Source organism: Benincasa hispida, unplaced genomic scaffold (genome assembly GCF_027475165.1).
Source record: "Benincasa hispida cultivar pf3 unplaced genomic scaffold, pf3_genome.v1.1 HicScf1848, whole genome shotgun sequence".
Taxonomy (NCBI): domain Eukaryota; kingdom Viridiplantae; phylum Streptophyta; class Magnoliopsida; order Cucurbitales; family Cucurbitaceae; genus Benincasa; species Benincasa hispida.
In genome coordinates this window covers 2,110,144-2,129,151 of record NW_028326240.1, presented here as the reverse complement: position 1 = coordinate 2,129,151, position 19,008 = coordinate 2,110,144, and the positions used below count along the sequence as shown (strand labels likewise).

General features: G+C 31.6%; 2 protein-coding genes across 2 annotated transcripts; one reads left to right on the top strand and one right to left on the bottom strand.

Annotated features, from left to right (window-relative positions):
* The first annotated feature begins 6,781 nt into the window (after positions 1-6,781).
* LOC120087694 (uncharacterized) lies at positions 6,782-8,103 on the top strand. Its single transcript, XM_039044555.2, has one exon. The coding sequence runs from the start codon at positions 7,193-7,195 to the stop codon at positions 7,883-7,885; it is 693 nt and encodes a 230-aa protein (XP_038900483.1). The 5' UTR covers positions 6,782-7,192; the 3' UTR covers positions 7,886-8,103.
* Positions 8,104-16,270: 8,167 nt separating this feature from the next.
* LOC120088401 (bifunctional dihydrofolate reductase-thymidylate synthase 2-like) lies at positions 16,271-18,526 on the bottom strand. Its single transcript, XM_090309522.1, has 7 exons — positions 18,386-18,526; positions 18,188-18,262; positions 17,932-18,097; positions 17,734-17,857; positions 16,976-17,082; positions 16,707-16,887; positions 16,271-16,581 (listed from the first exon to the last, which is right to left on the bottom strand). Exons 3-6 carry the CDS (start codon positions 18,085-18,087, stop codon positions 16,777-16,779), a joined length of 498 nt encoding a protein of 165 aa, XP_090165648.1. The 5' UTR covers positions 18,088-18,097; positions 18,188-18,262; positions 18,386-18,526; the 3' UTR covers positions 16,271-16,581; positions 16,707-16,776.
* Positions 18,527-19,008: the final 482 nt, after the last annotated feature.

The window sequence follows — 19,008 nt, the reverse complement described above, 5'->3', positions numbered from 1 at the left end:
AAAAAGCATATATATAATCATTTAACAAGATATGTTTTGTCTTTATTTACTTTTGTTATAACTTAATCAAAGAGTTCATGTTTAAATTTTAATAAATATTCTAGTATAATTGTGGATTTAAATTCTATTTTATCCCTAATTATTTACTTCTCTATAATAATAATTTCAAACGTTACACATTTTCAAAATTAGTTTAATTTATGATTTATGCTTTGATGCAATTCAACTAGAATAAGAGAAGAAAATGTAAAATATTTTTAAATATAAAAATTAAAGAAAATATTTTCAAGTATATATAACAGATCGAGATAGACTTCTATCATTGAGCAATAGACTTCTATCACACGGTCTATCGTGGTCTGTCATTGATAGACCAATGACATTTTGTTATATCTATAAATAAGTTGGTTCATTTTCTTTTATTTGAAAATAGTCCAAATTAAAATAAAATAATCTTATAATTAAAGATCAACCTAAAATTTAAACTTTTGTCAAATAGACCAACATGAAAGCTCTAAAAAGGCATTCTCTCTCCCTTTTTTGTCCAATATTTTTCTTGTTTAAATATATTTAGGTTTAGGTCTTAAGATTTTGGCCTTAAAACAAAAAATAATTTTCTTCTTTCTAAAAAAACTAATTTACATACCAAATTTTTACCCACACAAAAGGATTTGATGAGATGAGATTTAACGATTCTTCATTGATTTTGTTATATAATTCTATTGAAGAATAATTCAAACTCAAGTTTTTAGGAATAAATATCATATTAGTCCCTAAAGTTTCACAAATATTTTTATTATGGCTCAGAAATTCTAAAATTTTACTATTTAAACTCTCAAGTTTTTAAAATTACTTTGGAAATGGTCTATGTGCCCTTAGTTATTTCTATTTTTTATTAATTACCTCTTATTTTATTGTTGATGTGACAATATATAATTAATTCATTTATAATACTATGTTATATTGATATCTTTTTTATATATAATCTAACATAAGTTATCTACGCTACAAGAAAAATACGATATCATGATATTAAATACGACCGTCGGCAGTTCAATCGTCAAAAGATATCCTATTTCCGAACGTCATACAACAACTGTAGGGAGTTACTTATATTTCCAATGTTGGTTACGTTTCATTAGCAATTATGGCCTAACTCCCAACGAGTTACGTTTAGTCAAGAATTAACCCGTCGGGAGTTAGGCATAACTCCCGACGCCATTTCCACCTCATCGAGAGATACGTGTGGGCTTGACTTTACATATGGTCTAACTCCCGATGGGTACTTTATCTCATCAAGAGTTTGGATACTAATTCCCAACGATATATAGTACTCGTCTGGAGTTAGTAACCCTAATAAGCGATCTAAAAATATTCAATGATGCCTCTCCCTCCTCCGCTTCGCTCTTCATCTCTTTTGCCTCTCCCTCCACTCCATCAATCAGAAATCAATTTGCATCGAAGGTCATCTTCAGAGCAGGTCGAACACCTTCTTCTGTCATTGAAAAAGATGATTTTTCGCCATCAAAAGCCTACTTCAGGTAATCTTTCTCTATTTGAATCGAATTTCTGAGTTGTATGAACTATTTTTGAGGTAATATTGTTATAGATTCAGAACTAATGTGATTTGGACTTTGAGTTAAGGGGGTCTTAGGGCTAGCTGTGATAATGAATCCATTTGAGCTTAAACTTGAGCCTGAACCTGAGCTTGAGCTTAGAGAAGGAAATTATTAGATTTAGAATAACTTTGGTTTTCTAATTGAGAAATTCTTATATCTCTCTTTTGGTTTGTAAGAAGCTATAATTGAGTTGTGGATTGTGATTATGCATGATGGAATTTTGGCTTCTTTTTTCTGGGAGTCTGTTGTAGGTTTGATAGATGAGTTTGATGAGTCTATGTGAAAAGTGCAATGTTGAGCACAATTTGACTTATCGATAAATTGTCTTAAAGTTAAACTTTTGTAGTTGAGAAATGCATCCATAAGTCTCTTGTAATTCTATTCTTATTTTGAGTGTATATAGGCCTCTAAATGTTAACCACCTTTCATTATGTATACAACACAAGTTAATAATTTATTTTGGATTACAAATTGGGACAGAAAAGTTTTATTGTTAAAGATGAATAAAGAATCGATAAAACTTAGAAATAAGTTGTCGGTCGAGTATAGAGAAGGAATATCTCAATTTTTAGAAGTGGCAAGGTTTCATGTTAATGATTTTGGACAAACAAGATGCCCATGCAAGAATTGGATGAATTCAATGTAGGAGTCATTAGAGGGTATGGAGCGACATCTATTATTATATAGAATATCCCCATCATACTGTGAATGGGTATATCATTAGAGAGCCAGTCAACTTATCTAGAGGCTTTGAATGTCATACAACTTATTCGTTACATATGGAATATCCCCCTCATTTGTGTGTTTGTAGATGTTTATGAAATTTGAATGTTGTGTAGGGTGGGTTGATATTAATTATACTTGTTTTGGAGTTCAACTTGAAATTTTTTGTTTATTTGTGGAAGTTTATGAATTTTAAATGTTGCGTGGGATGAGTTGCACGAGATTAGTTATCTTTCTTTTCGAGTTCAACTTGTGGTTTTTGTGTGATTGTGGAGGTTTAAGGTTGAGAACATGTAGTCTTGGAATTGTGTTTTTTTTTTTTTTTAGGATTGTATGATTCATCTTATGGCTTTTGTTTGTTTGTAGAAGTTTATGAATTTTGAATGTTATGTTGGGTGGGTTTAGATTAGTTTCAAATGAGAGGTTGAGAGTTCTTCTTACATTTAATATTCATATATATAATAATGTTCTCTAATTAATGTAATTGTAGGTAAACTACTATTTTGGAGATGTTGTTTGGAGATGTTGTTGGAGATGCCGTTTGGAAATATCATCACACCTTCTTCTATGCATTCATCAAGACATGTTTGTTTTGTAGACCATCTTTGCCAACTTTTCTCTCTTTTGTGTAATAAAGAATACTATCAACTTTGTTTTTGTTTTTGTTTATTTATATGTGAATACGTTTTGTTCTTTATGCGTTTGATTTGCTTAATAATGTTTTTAATATTTTAGGTTGTTCAAATCAAAATTTAAAAAAGAAAAAAAAAAAACAAAAAATAGCTTGGATAGTGCACTATTTCCCAACGAGGACATCGGGAGTTCTATTATCTCCCGTCAATAGTAACATCGCAGGGACATCAAAGAACTCCTAACAGATGTATACATCCGTCAGGAGTAAATAAACTCCTGACGTTGTACATGAGGCGTCAGGAGTTATCCTAATTCCCGACGGTGTGTATACGCACATCGGGAGATGATCTCCCAACGAGTATATCTCGACCAAACTCCCAAAACCTATTTAGTCATCGGGAGTTGATCTCTGATGCCTTTTTAACCATTTTCTAACCATTCTGAATATCGAAAAATGGGTGTTTTCTTGTAGTGTCAATAATGGTTTTCTATAAAAATAATAATAATAATAATAACCCATAATATCATATAATATTAAAAAGGTGATAAAGAAAAAGAAAAGATATAAAGCATTTATATAGGTTTGTGTGTTTGAATAAGATTTTACTTTTAAAGAGTTTTGAAATGAGAAGCTTAAGATAAAATAAATTATTTGTGTATACCAAATAAAGCATGTCAACTTCTATAGTGATCAGTATTTCTGAAAAAATGCTCACCACTCGGGAAAAAAATGTTAAGGCTTTTTCTTTACTTTTAATTTATATTTTAATTTGAGCTTTTAAAGGGTTTGGAAAAAGTAATTTAAAATTAATCTTTAGGTTGCTCTTAATTTTATGGTTTCATGTGATTAGTTTAGCTAATACAAAGAAGAAGAAAATAAACAAAACAAATTTAACAAATAATATCCATTTAGAATCTAACTGTGAAATTTTGGTTGGACAACTTCATTTTTTTAATTGTATAAAGTAATATTTTTCTGAAAAATGTTTTTTTTTATTTTAAAAAACTCATGATCTATGAATTTTGTTCTAATTTGGTTTTCAAACTTTCAAAAAGTCAGCTTTAATTTCTAAACTTTTAAAACATGTCCATTTTAGTCTCTATTGTCAATAATCACTAAAAACTTAACAGATTAGTTATCTAGCTGCCAAATAAGCAATTATACTTTATATTAGATAACATGGAGTTCTATCTCAAAACATATTGATAGTGAGAGGAGTAGCTCATCTATCTTATTAAGAATATGAGTTCTCTTGATTTTTGCAATGTGGGATCCTCAACTTGTCTCTTAAAATGGCCCCCACAAGAAAGACAATGTTTCTTGACAATTTTGGGATCCTCAACATTTTATATAGGTAATTCAGTAATATTTAAGTCGTCTCACTACTGCTCCTTGCTCTCATTGTTGTCATGGATTCAACTGCATCTTTTGCCTCTAATTCTTTGCTATAAAGTTGAGAAATTATCTACGTCCTCATCTTCATCCTCAACAGAAACACAATCCTTCAAATTATGGATGCTTGGCCACATCACCAATTCATTAAATTTTTAATATATTATATAGTAAGAAATATAATAGACAAATTTTAAAAATTGGGACTAAAATAGACTTTTCAAAAGTTCAAAGACCAAAATATATAGTTGAAGGACGAAAATGGAATTTAAACCTATAATTAATTCAAAATTAATGCCAAAATTTGGATAGAAAAAAGTCTAACCTTTACATGACAATTGGGCTTAAGGAAACAAAGATTTAGGCGAAAGGCCCAAACTAGATATAGATAGCATTGGCCTCGACCAAGGTGAGATTGAGATAAGCCTAATTATAGTTGTAACATGCAAAACGGATGCCTCTGATCAGAAGAATTTTTAGGTCATCCAAATTCAACTCCTTAACCTAGATTCAAGTAGTAACAAAAATCTTGGGCCAACCCTCTTATAAATATATCATTACAAACTTCAATAGAGATAAGTCTATTATAAGTCACCTCTATTCTTAAGAACAATAATACATGTCAATTATCGATTATGCTCATCTTTGGTAATAATATTAAAAGTAATTACACAAGATATTAATTTTGTATCTTACGAAGAAGTAATAGAGAGGTGATAAGCTGACACGTGGCATCCACAATCAATGGAGACAAAGTTGTCGCCGTAGTACTGGTAGTGACTGACGGGATATAAAAGTAAATTCAATGGCCGTTAAAAGGCTAATAAAAGGGAAAAAGAAATTTACAAAATAATTGATTGAAAAAAAAGTGCCACGTGGTATTTTCTTAGTGAGTAAGAAAGTCGATGTGGCATCTCCATTTGGATTCCAATTTTCTCCAAGTGCTTCTTCACCCATTGTCCACTTGGCATTTTTCCCACTAATATTTGTCTCTCTACTCAGCAATTAAATAAATTACTTTTAAATAATACTTGAAAATTTTGTTAATACACATCAAAATATTAGAGGTTTGACCCTCTCGAGGTCGGTAGTACATACTTGGCATCAGTTAAGTTCATACTTGACATCAGTTAAGTTATGCTCATTTTAACTATTCAGTGTTTTAACTTAGTGTTAAGTCGAAGTGGTTATGCCAACATAAGCATTTTAGATCAGTGGCTCGTTAAATAATTAAAATCATTACGTCAGGTTGATTTCAAATGCCGACTGATGGTGTGATAGGAGTTGTTATGTATTTTGAACTCAATCAAGATTAAAGTTCCATTTGGGATTGTATTTACAATAGTATAAAGTGATTAGGGGGAAATCTTAACCAATTTTTCAGAATCACTTAACTAAAGTACAAAACCTTTTATATCTAGTTTTCTCAAAAATATATTATCCTCTTAACCATTTAAATAAATATATTACAATAATATCATTTCATATTAATATATCTTTTCACATTTATTTTCAATTTTTTACAACAATTATTTTTCTTAAACTTTTATTGAATAATCTAGATTAAACAAAATTAATCCAAATTCATGTCATATAATATTTTAAATAAGAATATTATAATAAATTTTAAATTATATCAATATAATAATAATTGAAATAATAAGCTATTTTGACTCATCTAACTAAACTACACTAATTTAGTATTAATTAACCAAATATACCAACTAATTTTTTTCTAATTTTTAATTAAAATTTACCAGACACTATTTTATTTTTTGTTACAATTGATTTTAAAAGCATAGCTGCTAACAATTTTAAACTACAACAATCCCAAAAACTTTTTCATCTTAGATATACTCAATCTTCATCTCATAAACTTTAAGCCATCTTATAACGGTAAACATTTTGAGAATCACACTAGTATACAAATCCAATAGTAGAATGAATTAATATTCTATTTTACCTTTATGGTCGTTAAAAATCAGTACTTTTGGAATAGAAAATAAAAGGAAAAGTATTATCCTAATACCATGTTGTGGTAATTGTTAAAAAAAATTCTCCTTTTTTCCAAAAAAAAAAAAAAATTATTTCCAAGGACTATGTTACCAACCTTTAAAGCTATGGCCATATTTTAAGATTATTTTTAAATATAGAAAATGAACCAAAATATTTGAAAATATAAAAGTTTTATTGTCTATTTATAATAGATCGCGATAGACTTATTTATATATATGATAGAACCAATAAGTAGTTTATCCCAAATAAACAATAATATTTTACTATTATTTGTAAATACTTTTAAAAATGTGGTCATTTAAAATAATTTTCCAATATTCTATCCCATTAATAATTTTCAACTAATAATTTTAAAATGGTCGTGTAGACAAAAAGGCTTCAAATTGCAAAATTTTTAAAGATATAAAGTAAATGGAATATATTAATTAAAAAGAAAAAAGAAAAAGTTTCAAAGCTTCAATTTAATGTAACTATAAATACCTATCACACTAAAAGTATGCAAAACAATAAAACTAACACTCTCACTTGAAAAAATAAAATTCAAAAAAAAAAAAAAAAAAAAAAAAAAAAGTGGAGTTTACTCTGTTTTTGTTGTTGATTTTCTCTCTGTTTCCATGGTTCCGATCAGGAATTTCTTAGCAGCACCGTCGAATTTTCTTCCACCGGAGATGATCTTCACGGTTGGATCGAAGAATTTGATGCAGAAGGAGTTTGTTTACCAGTGACACATTGTTTTGAATTTTATAAGATCGTCTTTGTAAATTCTGCTGTGATTTTCGCTTAATTGATTTTTGTGTTCTTTCTGGAAATGGAGTCCGTCAATTTCTACGACATAAGAGCGGAGAAAGCGAACGCGATTCTCAAGTATCGACAGCTCAGAAAGATCGCTAACCTGTTTCGATTCATCGAGTTATGTTTGATTCTCGTCGTGATCTCGAGATTTTCCAGCCATTTGCCGACCGCCTTCAAGAACTCCAGCGAGTACTTCCGCTACTTGTCGGTGACATTGATCAGTCCTCGCTTCGTGTTTCTGATCGGAAACGCAATAGTCATCACTCTTTTCGCTAAATCTGGACAGTTCTCTGCTAAGGATCCGAGCAAGAAGAATTCGGTTGCCGATCTTTACGAGGAGTTCATCCAAAACAGCGAGAAGAATCAGAAAACTCGACGCGCTGAGATCGAGTATCGGATCAAACAGATCGATGACAGCCGCGGTGATTCCTCGATATCTGTCAAGAAAATCGTCAATCCTCAAGAAATTAAGCGTTATCAAAGGAGTAAATCGGAGAAAATGGAGGTCGTACAGCGAGAGAATCTGGATCGTGAATTGCGACGATCGGAGACGGAGAAATTCAAGAAAATCGTCGGATTGAGGGAAGACAGAAGAAATAGCTCGTATCCGGAAGATGGAATGAGCAACGAGGAGTTCCGGCAGACGGTGGAGGCGTTCATAGCGCGGCAGCAGAGGTTGCGAAGGGAGGAAGAATTCTGTGGGTTTTAGGAATTAAGGACATGTAAATCAAAGCTTTCACGATCTCGTAAATCCTGCAAGTGATTAGGGCTACGGACTGAATTGAAAAGAAGAAGAAGAAAACGGGAAATTCGAAAAAGTCGTAATAAGTTCTGTATATTTTCTTTTTATACAGCTTTCTTTTCTTTTTCTTTTTTAATTTTCATTTTACGTATTTGAATGAAAATTATAAAACTCAAATAACCTCACAGTCCTTTGTAAACTTTTTAACCTCTTTTAAACTGTCACACTTTTAGTTAGGCTTCAATTTGTTTAACCATATAAAAGTAACTTTCCCTCAATACAACCTCGAGGTTGAGGTTCAAGTTTCAAAACAATTGAGATATTATTTTTATTATAATCATGTAAAGTTGCAATATTATCGTTGGTGTGGAAAGTTCGTACGTGTTCATCATTGTTCCGCATGTTTGTTTGTTGACTAGCTTCTCCTAGTCTAGTCTCACTTTCTAAATGCATGAGAATTCCTCGCATCGATGTGGTGTTAAGTCCACCACAGTTAGGGAGTGCATATAATTCAACTAAGCACACAAAAACAAAGTCAGGACACTCATTGGGAGGTTATCTACTCTTTCCCTTTAGGGTTATCTAAACCGGGTTAATTATTTATAATGTCCTTCCTTTTAATACGCACATGTCGGGATAGTTGTAGCACTCAAGGTTGCATGGTACCAAGCCGAGCATGACTCAGTTATCTTTCAATTGGTCTAAATTCACCAGCTTGACTAGTCAACCTGAAACTCAAAGATTTGACTTTTTTCCTCTTTTGGGACACGTGTTTCCTCATGATGTCCTTGATTTCTCTTGGGCTTTGGACCTTGTGCAACCCTCAACAATTATATTTAACGTTTCATAGAAATTTTAAAATGTTTCATAGGGTTGAACAAATATTGATACCTAGGATGGTGTTTCAAAAATTAGAACTCGATGACACCAGATCGTCCCAACAAGTCACTCTAGGTCCTAGTTATTTTCTATTCAAATTTTTTATGGATTTTTACTCCACGGGTAGTTTTAAAATAGTTACAAAAAGTCACGGATAATATTGAAATTTTTAAAATAATAAAAATATATAATAATTAAACTTTATGGATTTTTTTTCTTTTTGTAATTTACCTTCTTTTTTTTTTTTACATGGAAGAGTTAAGCGAGTATTTGTTCCTTATAGGAGAAGACATTCATCATTCATTATAAGTTTATATTTGAAGAATAAAGTGAAGGAAAACTTGAATAGAGTTTGTTGAAGAGAATAGATAAAGTAGACTATTGTTGGATATAATATAATTTCTTAATCAATTTTAATAAACTATAGAGTATTTTGTATCTAGTTGTATAAATTATGTCTTTGTATTTTCTAATTTGCAAATATAACTTTATCTAAGTTAATTTTTAATTAACAAAATTGCTAATTTGATTGGAGTAGAAATCGTATATCAGTTGATATGATAATAGCTTAATTAGTTATGACGTTGCTAGCCTTCTCAACAATAGAGTTTCAAATCCTTCACTCCTATTGAACAATAATAGTAAGATCTGATCAATGATATATTTAGTTAATTTTAACAAAATTAATTATATGATCGTCTAAAAATTATATGTACTAAATTTTTGTGGTACATAATGGTAAAATTTAATATAAATAATGTAATCGTCAAGAGAAGCATAGTTCAACTAATATTAAGCTAGTACATTATTGATTTCGAAGTTAGAAGTTTAATGTTTCTACCCTACATTATAATTGAATTACACGAGTATTTTACTTTTTTTTGAAAAAGAAAATAAAGAAAACTATTTGTGATTTATTATTAATTATGTTCCACTATTATGATAATTAAAATATTTGGATCATTTTCAAATTTTCAAAAGCCTAGTGATAGCTTTAGCTGTCATAATTATTCCACATAAATTCTTGTGATATTAATCTAATGTTAGTAGTTACATTTATACTATTATATATTCCCATGTCAACTCAACTTTTAAAATGTGTTGTTTAAGCTTTTCACTTTTTTCGCAAGATATTATTGTCTCATATCCCTATTTTTGTGTTTGGATAAGACTAATTATTTTTAAAGAGTTGAAAATCTGGCTTTTTAGAAATTAAATATATTTTCTTGAATTAATTTCTTACTATAGTTTTCATCTTCCTTTAATAAAAGAGTTGATTTTTTAGACCGTTTTTAAAAACAAAAACAAGTTTTGAAAAACATTTTCTTTTAGTTTTGAAAACTTGGTTTGATTTTCGAAAAGATTAGTAAAAATTAGACAATAAAGCAAGGAATTTAGAAGTGAATGGGTGTTTATAGACTCAATTTTTAGAAACTAAGGCCTCATTTGGCAACCATGGTTGTTTTTTTGTTTTTGTTTTTTAAAATTGAACTTATGAACACTATTTTTACCTTCAAATTTCTTGATTTGTTATCTATTTTTTACCAATTGTTTAAAAAATCAAGTCAAATTTTGAGAACTAAAAAAATAGTTTTCCAAGATTTGTTTTTGTTTTTGGAATTTGGCTAATAATTCAACCATTGTACTTAAAAAGATGCAAATCATTATCAGAAATATGGATGAAATAGACTTAATTTTTAAAACAAAAACAAAAAAAATCAAATGATTACTAAACGAGGTCAAAGACTTCGTTTGTTAGCTAGCCAATGGTTTTTGGATTGAGACAACATCGAGAGGATGAGTTATGGGTAGAGATGTCCAATTTTCCCACGGGAACCGGGCCCCGTGGGGCCCCGAACAGGGTGGGGAATGGGGGAGGGAGTGGAGGAAAAAATTCCCGTGAAGGATAGGGATGGGGAATGCATTCCCCATCCCCGCTCCGATTAGTTTCTACATATTTATTTAGTATAGTTATCTAATGTTATGTTATTATTATTATTATATAAATACCACTTTTAAATTTCAAATTTGATTATTTATAGAGAAAGATAATAAATATGTTTAAATTGAAATATTTAAATTTATATTATATATGTAAATAATTTGATTTACATTTATTTCTTTCTACTAAAAAAATTAATTAGCTTTTTAGGCCAAAATTTGATTAATTTATCTTTAAATTCAAATAGTCATATAAAATTAACCATAATAAACAATTTAATAATAAAAAATTTAGTTATAAAGTTAATTATTTAATTAAAATTTGTTCACATTAGTGATCTAAATTAATTATTTTTTTATAAAAAAAGTAACAGGAAAAAATTTCCCGCGAGGAATCTCCACCCCGATTCCCATGGAGAATTTCACGGGATGGGGAATGAAATGGTGAGCGGGGACAGGGATGGGGAATGACATCCCCAGCCCCGCACCGCCTCGTATACATCTCTAGTCCTGGGGTCGCTTCCTTCAAATCTACATCAATTTGGACACTCCTAAACCACAGTGGGGTTATTCAAAAGGGGACTAAAAACAAAAACATTAGATTGAGTTCAAATATGAACGTCTCCCAAATTTTTGGTTTTTTTTAGAATAATGAACGGTTGTATCATTGTTTATCGTTGGTGAACAAAATCTAAAAAACTGGGTGATTTTCATTCTTTTTATTTCTAAGTGTTCATCTTTTATGTATGAAAGTATTGGTGGATAGTGAACCTTTATATGACTGATTTGGGTTCTTTTTCCCTCAATTTAATTATAATAAGAGAAGTTGACAAGGGTGGACTCCTCGCAAGTCCCATAGTTTTTACTCTTCACATTGAAGAAGATTCCACGTATAATTCGTGTGTGCTCTTTATTTTTAGTTTTCCATATTTTAGTAGTTTATTGTTGTCCATTGTTGGTTGATTGCTGGTTGATTATTTGGTGATTTATTTATGGTGTTTTGGAGATTAATTATTTGGTTGTTTGTCTTTGGAGTAAATCCTAGTGGATTATTGTTATATTGTTTGGGTCTATCAATACAAACATTCTAAGGAAGAGTTGTCCAAATGAGAAGATAAAAACACAAAGTGGGTTCCATCCACGGACTACCTAATAAAGGAAAAAGAATACATTCTCTTTCCTCGCAGACTAAAATCGAAATGAGGGAAGATATTACTAATCTTTTCTCGACTATTACTTCTATCTTTTTAAATCATCTACCCTAAATTTTCAAGCTGTTAACAAAATTGTAAGTCACGGCCCAAGTGGTGACCCCTGTAATAAATCATCTCTTGGACAAATTGTTCGATGATGAGGAAGTCAAAACGTGCTCTCAACAAGCAAATGCATCCCTCCAAAGTGATATGAGCAACGCATATCATAGGGTTGAGTGGCATTTCTAGGCAGTATTATGAAGAAAATATGATTTGGTTTTCATGCTATCCAACTTTTCATTCAACTTCTGTATGCTAAACATACTTAATGCATCCTGGAAAGAGAGCATTCTATTGTGAACATTAAAGAGTAAGTATATCTTTTATTCATGTTGTCGTGGGATATCGCTCTTTCTATACTTGATGAAGTATTTAATGGGGTTATGAGCGTTTGCTCTCACAGGTGGTTGTTGGAAGATTGGGGATGGTCGATCGATCGATATCTATTGATCAGTGGTTTCCTTGTGAAACTACCTTCAAGAAACTTCTTTCTTTATCATGGTCTCTAATTGTGTCATCAACGGATAGTCTTATCTATGATGTGCAATGGAATCAGGCTCTGATTGATGAGTTATTATGTCTGGAAGATATAAAGATATTAAACTCATCAAGAGTATTTCTTTTGTTTTCCTCCTCGCACATATGATTTTTTTTTTTTTTTTGCATTAAATAAAAAAGAGTTTTTGATTCGTCAAAGATGGGTAGAAGTTGACTCTGCTTTGATCGTGGTAAGTCTTTACCTGGAAAATTTTTTAAGATCAATGTGGGCACTTTCAATCCCACAAAAGACGAAATTCTTTTTGTGTCGTGCTTGCCTCAACTCTCTTCCACCATGTTCTGATTTGACTAGTCATTCTATCATTGCTTGTGGGGATTATCCTTTATACTCATATGCTTCTGAATCTTGGATCCATACTCTCAGCAAGGGAATTAAATAAATTTGGTCTCTCTAATCTCAGTATTTATTTTTTTTACATGTACTACTCTAATGTTGTTTTTTTTCTTAGAGTCTGATATTTTGAATCCATTGGATATCAGATCTTCTTGCTCATTCTTTATATCATTTGGCATAAGTGCAATCTTCTGATTTTTTATGACCAAATCTCGCCTAATTATCATCCCATCTAGTGGCCAGTGAGCATGGAGGAATCAATGGATCGTCAAGTTGAGCAAGCCTTAACCTAGTTGCCTAGTCCTCCCTCGATGATTGAGGAAGCCTCTAGTTGGTCGGCACCACCTCGTGGCTCATTAAAGATGAATTCTAATGTGGCTTTCCTAAATGGAGATGTTAGTATAGGAGTCATTATTCATGTATCGAATGGTGATGTCATGTTTGCTATGGGAAGACACTTAATTATGGTGATATTGAGCTTGTTGTGGTCATATCCATGTTTAATGGCCTCTCTAGAGCTGCAGGCTAATATTTCCCTGTTTTGGAAATGAAACTGATTCCCTAATTCTATGGAAGCTTTTGGCTGGAAAAACCAAATTCGTCGTTGAGGTTTAAGCTTTCCTTGACTTTATTTGTGATTTTCATCATTGTGGTTCTATTCTTGACTTCCTTTGAGCTAACCATGGGAGTATTTCTATTACTCATGAGTTAATTATCCATGCTTGATGTTTTGAATTTTCGACAATTTGGCTTAAAGACCATCCTCCTTAAGCAGATTATGCCCTTATTTTTTATTCCCATTTGTCCTTAAGTTTTTCTATTTTGTTTCATACAAAAAAACCAACATCTTCCAGTTAGAAGTACAAACAAAGTTTCATATTGGTTAGAGAAGAGAATGATCACGGGCACATAAGGGTGGACAATTATCTCCATTAATATAAAACCTTTTTGGTAGTTCCAAAAGCAAAGTCGTGAGAATTTATGCCTAAAGTGGACAATATCATACCATTATGGAGGTTCCATTGTCCTTATCACTCCTAACATATCCACGGTTTATCCATAACTTTTTTTCCAATCTCAATCCACAAATATACTAATTTGTTCATATTATTAATATTATTGTGCATCAATAATACTAGAACCCCGTTTGATAATTATTTTTTTTTTTTAATATTGCGTTCATAACCACCATTTTCCAACCATGTTTTTAAAATCCAAGTGAATTTTAAAATTATAAAAAATATATTTTTAAATATATATATATATATATATATATAGCAATTTGACTACGACTTCAAACGGGATGAAAACCATTTTAAAAAATTGTGGAGAAAATTTATATTTAAAAAATAAAAAAAACAAAAATCGAAATGGTTACAAAAAAGACCTAACTTTACAATAAATTTAAAAAATAGAAAAAAAAAACAACTAAACGAAAAACTAATGTATTCCTCATGGAGATATCATGATCTTCTAATGTACTTCAAACTTGTATTGACCAATTAGGTTTTCTACTTCTCTTTAGTTTTGTTACCTAAACCCTAAACCCTATACTATAGGTAGACAACTTAGTAGATTGTTTCCATCTAAACCTCCATTTAAAAACTTATATATAGAATACAAACTCGCTATCAATATTTGATGGCGTTTCTCTTTGTTGTTTTTCCCTCCTTTACGACTCAAGCATGAATTAAAATTTTAACGATCAAAAGAGGATGTCTTTATTTATTACTGTTATTATTATTATTTTGAGTTCAACAATATGCAGGATGAAAATTTTGAACCTCAAACCTCTTGGTCGATGATACACGTTTCATATCAATTTAGCTATGCTTATGTTAGTTAAGAGGTACGTCTACGAACTATAACAACTATCAAATTATTTGGTTGTTACACATTGTTTGTTATTGATGCCCCTTAATGAAGGTGCTATATTGATTAGCTAGAGCATCTCTTTTGTACTTAGGAAATTGAAATAACACTAAATAAATTAAAGCATGCATGACACATATATAACATGTATAATCCTCCACTAAATAGGTTTGAATCAAATTCTAATCAGATTTGGGAATCCTCAAAATAAAATTTATAATGAAAAGAGAATATATTTAGTATACTTTTCACATGTCATTGTTCCTTTCAAGTTTTAGTAGTCAAATCCATAGTTTTAGGAGACGAATTTGGAAATTTTGTCTTAAGATTGCAGACTATGGGCCAAAAATATCCATGGTTCATGGTATGTATTTATTTATGACAACTCTCTTCTTTTATTGATGTACAATCAAATATATAAGAAATTGATAAAATCATTTTAAATAGTTAAAATATAAGGCAACATAAAGATGACTCAACTAGTATAAGTAGGAGTGGACAATAAAACTAACCAAACCGAAACAAACTGAAGATTCAGTTTTTACTAAAGCATTGATATAGTTTGATTTAAAATTAAAAGGAAACTGAATTTTTTCAGTTAGATTTGATGAACCAAACCATTTATATTATATAGAAACCCAAAAATCTAACCAAATCGAACCTATATTATGTATAAAACTGAACCGAACCAAACAAACAATTTAGTTCAATTTGATATACATCCAAAGAGAAAATTTATCATTCGGTTTGATTTAGCTACCAAATTGAATTGTAAACACCAGGTAAGAGATTCAAATCTTCTATCTCAACCAAAAACGATGTTTATGACTTAATCGGTATGGCAAGGAGAATTAAAATCAGAGGAATGAGATATTTTGGATAAGAGCTTAGAAGAGAGGCTTCAAGTTTTCATTGAATGTGAAAGACAATGGCAATAATGGAAGGGGAATTTGTTCAAATGAGCTGTTAATTGGATAAAGGGAAAGGGAAGTTGCAGAATAATAATAACAATAATAATTCCATCCTACACACTCACAATCTTATGCTCTCTCATCTACAATATTCAATTCAAGACAACCAGTCCTTGGAATAGAGGCATCCAATTCCAATTCCTGTCTCCAAACAAGAACCCCAATTAAGAAGGGACTCAGATGCCACTACAATTTCTGCATTCTTTTGGATCATAGGATTCGCATACCACTTTCAAGACACGGTTTTACACTCCATTTCCATCAACTCATATTCTCTTAGCCAAAAAAATATCCAATACCACTGTAACTTCATAAAGATTCCATAATACTCGACCAAATTCTCCTTTCCCAACCTCCATAGCGATGTTGCCATATGAACTCAAATCAAATCACTCGGTTTCAACTTAATCGGTAAACATAACATGGAAAAGTTTCCCGACTCCACTGTTTCTCTAACATGAAATATGCAAGATGTTTAATCAAGCAAAGGCAGGTGACGTATATATTTTAAAGTAGCAAAAACTAGAAATGGGAAGCATACACAAGTCACAACACAGTCCATCAAATTCACCATCCTTTCAAAACCAGATGAAGTTGGAGATAGATCGATCGAGATTACATTATATTTGTACGTAGCACGGTATTGTAATAGTAGTGACCGGGGTATTTGTGTGTGTGAAACCATTCCATTTTTCAATGAGAGAAAACTATAGCAAATACAAAACCGAACTAAATCACTTTAGAACCAACAATAGGGACTAAAGGATTCTCGCTACACATGACAAAGTATAAAGTATATCCAATTAGCACTTTTTATTTGCAGACCATATCAACCAAAGCCTCTGATGCTTGTACCTGAAATATCGCTAAACCGCTTCAGTACCATCAACTACACGTTCTTACACACATTATTCAACCTCGTATGATCAAGTTCAAAACAACTCAAAGAACATTTTTCATGGTAATTTTACTGTACTTGCCTCAAAATTTGGAGATTATGAGTTAAAAGGAACCGAGTCTCCTTTCTTTGCTCGACAGTTAGATCAAGTTCTATACTGCCATTTTCATTGCTATCTTCTCATGAGGGTCATAACCTGTTAGTTCAAAATCATCTGACACAAAAGAATCGATATCCTTCTTCTCGGGATTTATCTTCAAAATCTACAATAAGGTAAGATGTAATATTGAAAATAGCAGGTTAGTAAACGCTAGCATGGAAGAACCATGTAATTATAGTTTTCCTACTTACGGGGAACGGTTTGGGGAGTTTCTGAAGCTGCTCCTGCAATGGCCTAACATGAGTACGGTAAACATGAGCATCTCCAATCACATGTATGAAGTCGCCTCGAGCAAGACCTGCGCATTAGAAGAATAATTTTTTAATGTAACTAGAAGTGTAGCTGTAGGGGAGGAAAACCACATTACTATAGTTCAGAATGTTTAAATCCCAGTTCAGAACTTTACTAGATTGCCACATGGAAGTTACAGGAAAGAACACTCAAACAGAAAGAGAAAAACAGAGAGACTACCACAAAGAGGTGTGTATAGAAATAATCGTATCATTAAACAGCCTGCTCAGCAGAAGTTTTTTATTTTTTTAAGAGAAGAAACATTTCATTGAATAAATGAAATAAGGAGAGACCCCAAAGCACCTAAAGGTGATTACAAAAGAGATTTCCAATTGGAAACTAAATAAGAAAGACTAAAATTCTTAAAAGGGTGCCTAGTTTTGGACCAACATAAAGCGGTGGACAAAACGGAACCAAGTCCATGAAGCTCTCTAAAACTGAAAATGAGTATCTAAAAAGACTTTTATTGCGCTCGCCCCATAACATCCAAAAGAAAGCTCGCAAAATGGCCAACCAAACCGTCTTCTTTGTAACATAATTTAGAAAAAGAAGAGAAAGTTTGACTGCAATGCAAGTATGCAACTAGGTAATTGTAAGTTAAATGCTAGGCCATCGCTATAGTAGAAAACAAACTACTGGTCAATATGGAGTAGCATACCACAGACATGAGCAATCATGCAAGTCAGAAGAGCATATGATGCAATATTAAATGGAACGCCAAGGCCCATATCAGCAGAGCGCTGATACATTTGACATGATAACTCCCCATTCGCAACGTAAAACTGCAAAGAGCGATCAATAAACAATGTTAAGGAAATAAGTTGTGAACATAAGACACCACACATTTGAGTCCAACCTGAGCAAACATGTGGCAAGGAGGAAGTGCCATCAGTTTGAGATCAGATGGATTCCACGCAGAAAGAATGATCCTCCGGTCATCAGGATTATTTTTTATCTTGTTAATTACATCTAGCAACTGATCAAATCCTTGACCAGTGTAGTCAGCATGCATGTCCGTATACCTGTAAAAGAAACGTGGAAAGCAGTAAAGCACAAATCCTGCAATAAAATAGAAACAAACTTCAAAGAGATAATCAGAATAATACACGAACCTAGCACCAAAATGCCGCCACTGGAACCCATACACAGGTCCCAAGTCGCCTTCCTCCCTTTCTCTTAAACCAATACTAAGGTTACCAAAAACAAAAACAAAAAAAGGGAAAAGAAAACGAATTATAGCTTAAACTATATATCAAAAAACTCAAATTTCTATAGTTTCTTATTTAAAATTCAAGTATATAAGTAATTGCCTATCGAGGTAATCTCTGGATGCGTTGCCATCCCATATATGAATGCCTTTCTCCTGAAGAACCTGTTGATAATGCCGAGCTTTAGGATATAATACAGTTCAACTTGTCCAGGGAAAAAGGTTTTCATGTAGCCACTTAATGAGGCATTCATCTAAAGTTCCTACATACTCTTTATTTGTTATTAATAATGATGTCCTTTTGCACGTGTTATTCCTAGGATGCAAGAATTTGTCTTTTCCCTAAAAGTACCGCTTGCAGGTTATAGGAAATAAGGCCAAACACAGAGGCCAAAACAAAATGCAAAAGTCACCAAAAAAGAATACTTGCAAACAAGTGATCATTATAGTAAAGGGCTCCAATCATTTGTCATTGCAGAGCGCAAAACCACACCCCAAAAAAAATGCCATCAATGAAATTGTTTTAAATTAAAAAACAATATATAAAACAATTCAGAAATGCTAGCGTAGGAATGTTTGTGTTCAGTAAGAAGAAATATCTCTTTTTGTCCCCTTTCTTTTAATGGAAAGCCGCCTACCATTAAATGAACGAAAATATGTTAAGGCCAAACAGAAAACGGATCCCAGATTCCCAAAAAAAGTAATAAATTTAAAGGGGGAAAAAAA

Bases quoted from the DNA above. Each gene is read 5' to 3' on its own strand.
- LOC120087694 (XM_039044555.2), top strand. From the start codon at position 7,193: ATGGAGTCCGTCAATTTCTACGACATAAGAGCGGAGAAAGCGAACGCG.
- LOC120088401 (XM_090309522.1), bottom strand. From the start codon at position 18,087: ATGCATGCTGACTACACTGGTCAAGGATTTGATCAGTTGCTAGATGTA. The intron at 17,858-17,931 runs GTTGGACTCAAA...CGCTCTTTGCAG, and splicing joins CTTGCCACATGTTTGCTCAG to TTTTACGTTGCGAATGGGGA. The intron at 17,083-17,733 runs GTATGCTACTCC...TCTAATGCGCAG, and splicing joins CATGATTGCTCATGTCTGTG to GTCTTGCTCGAGGCGACTTC.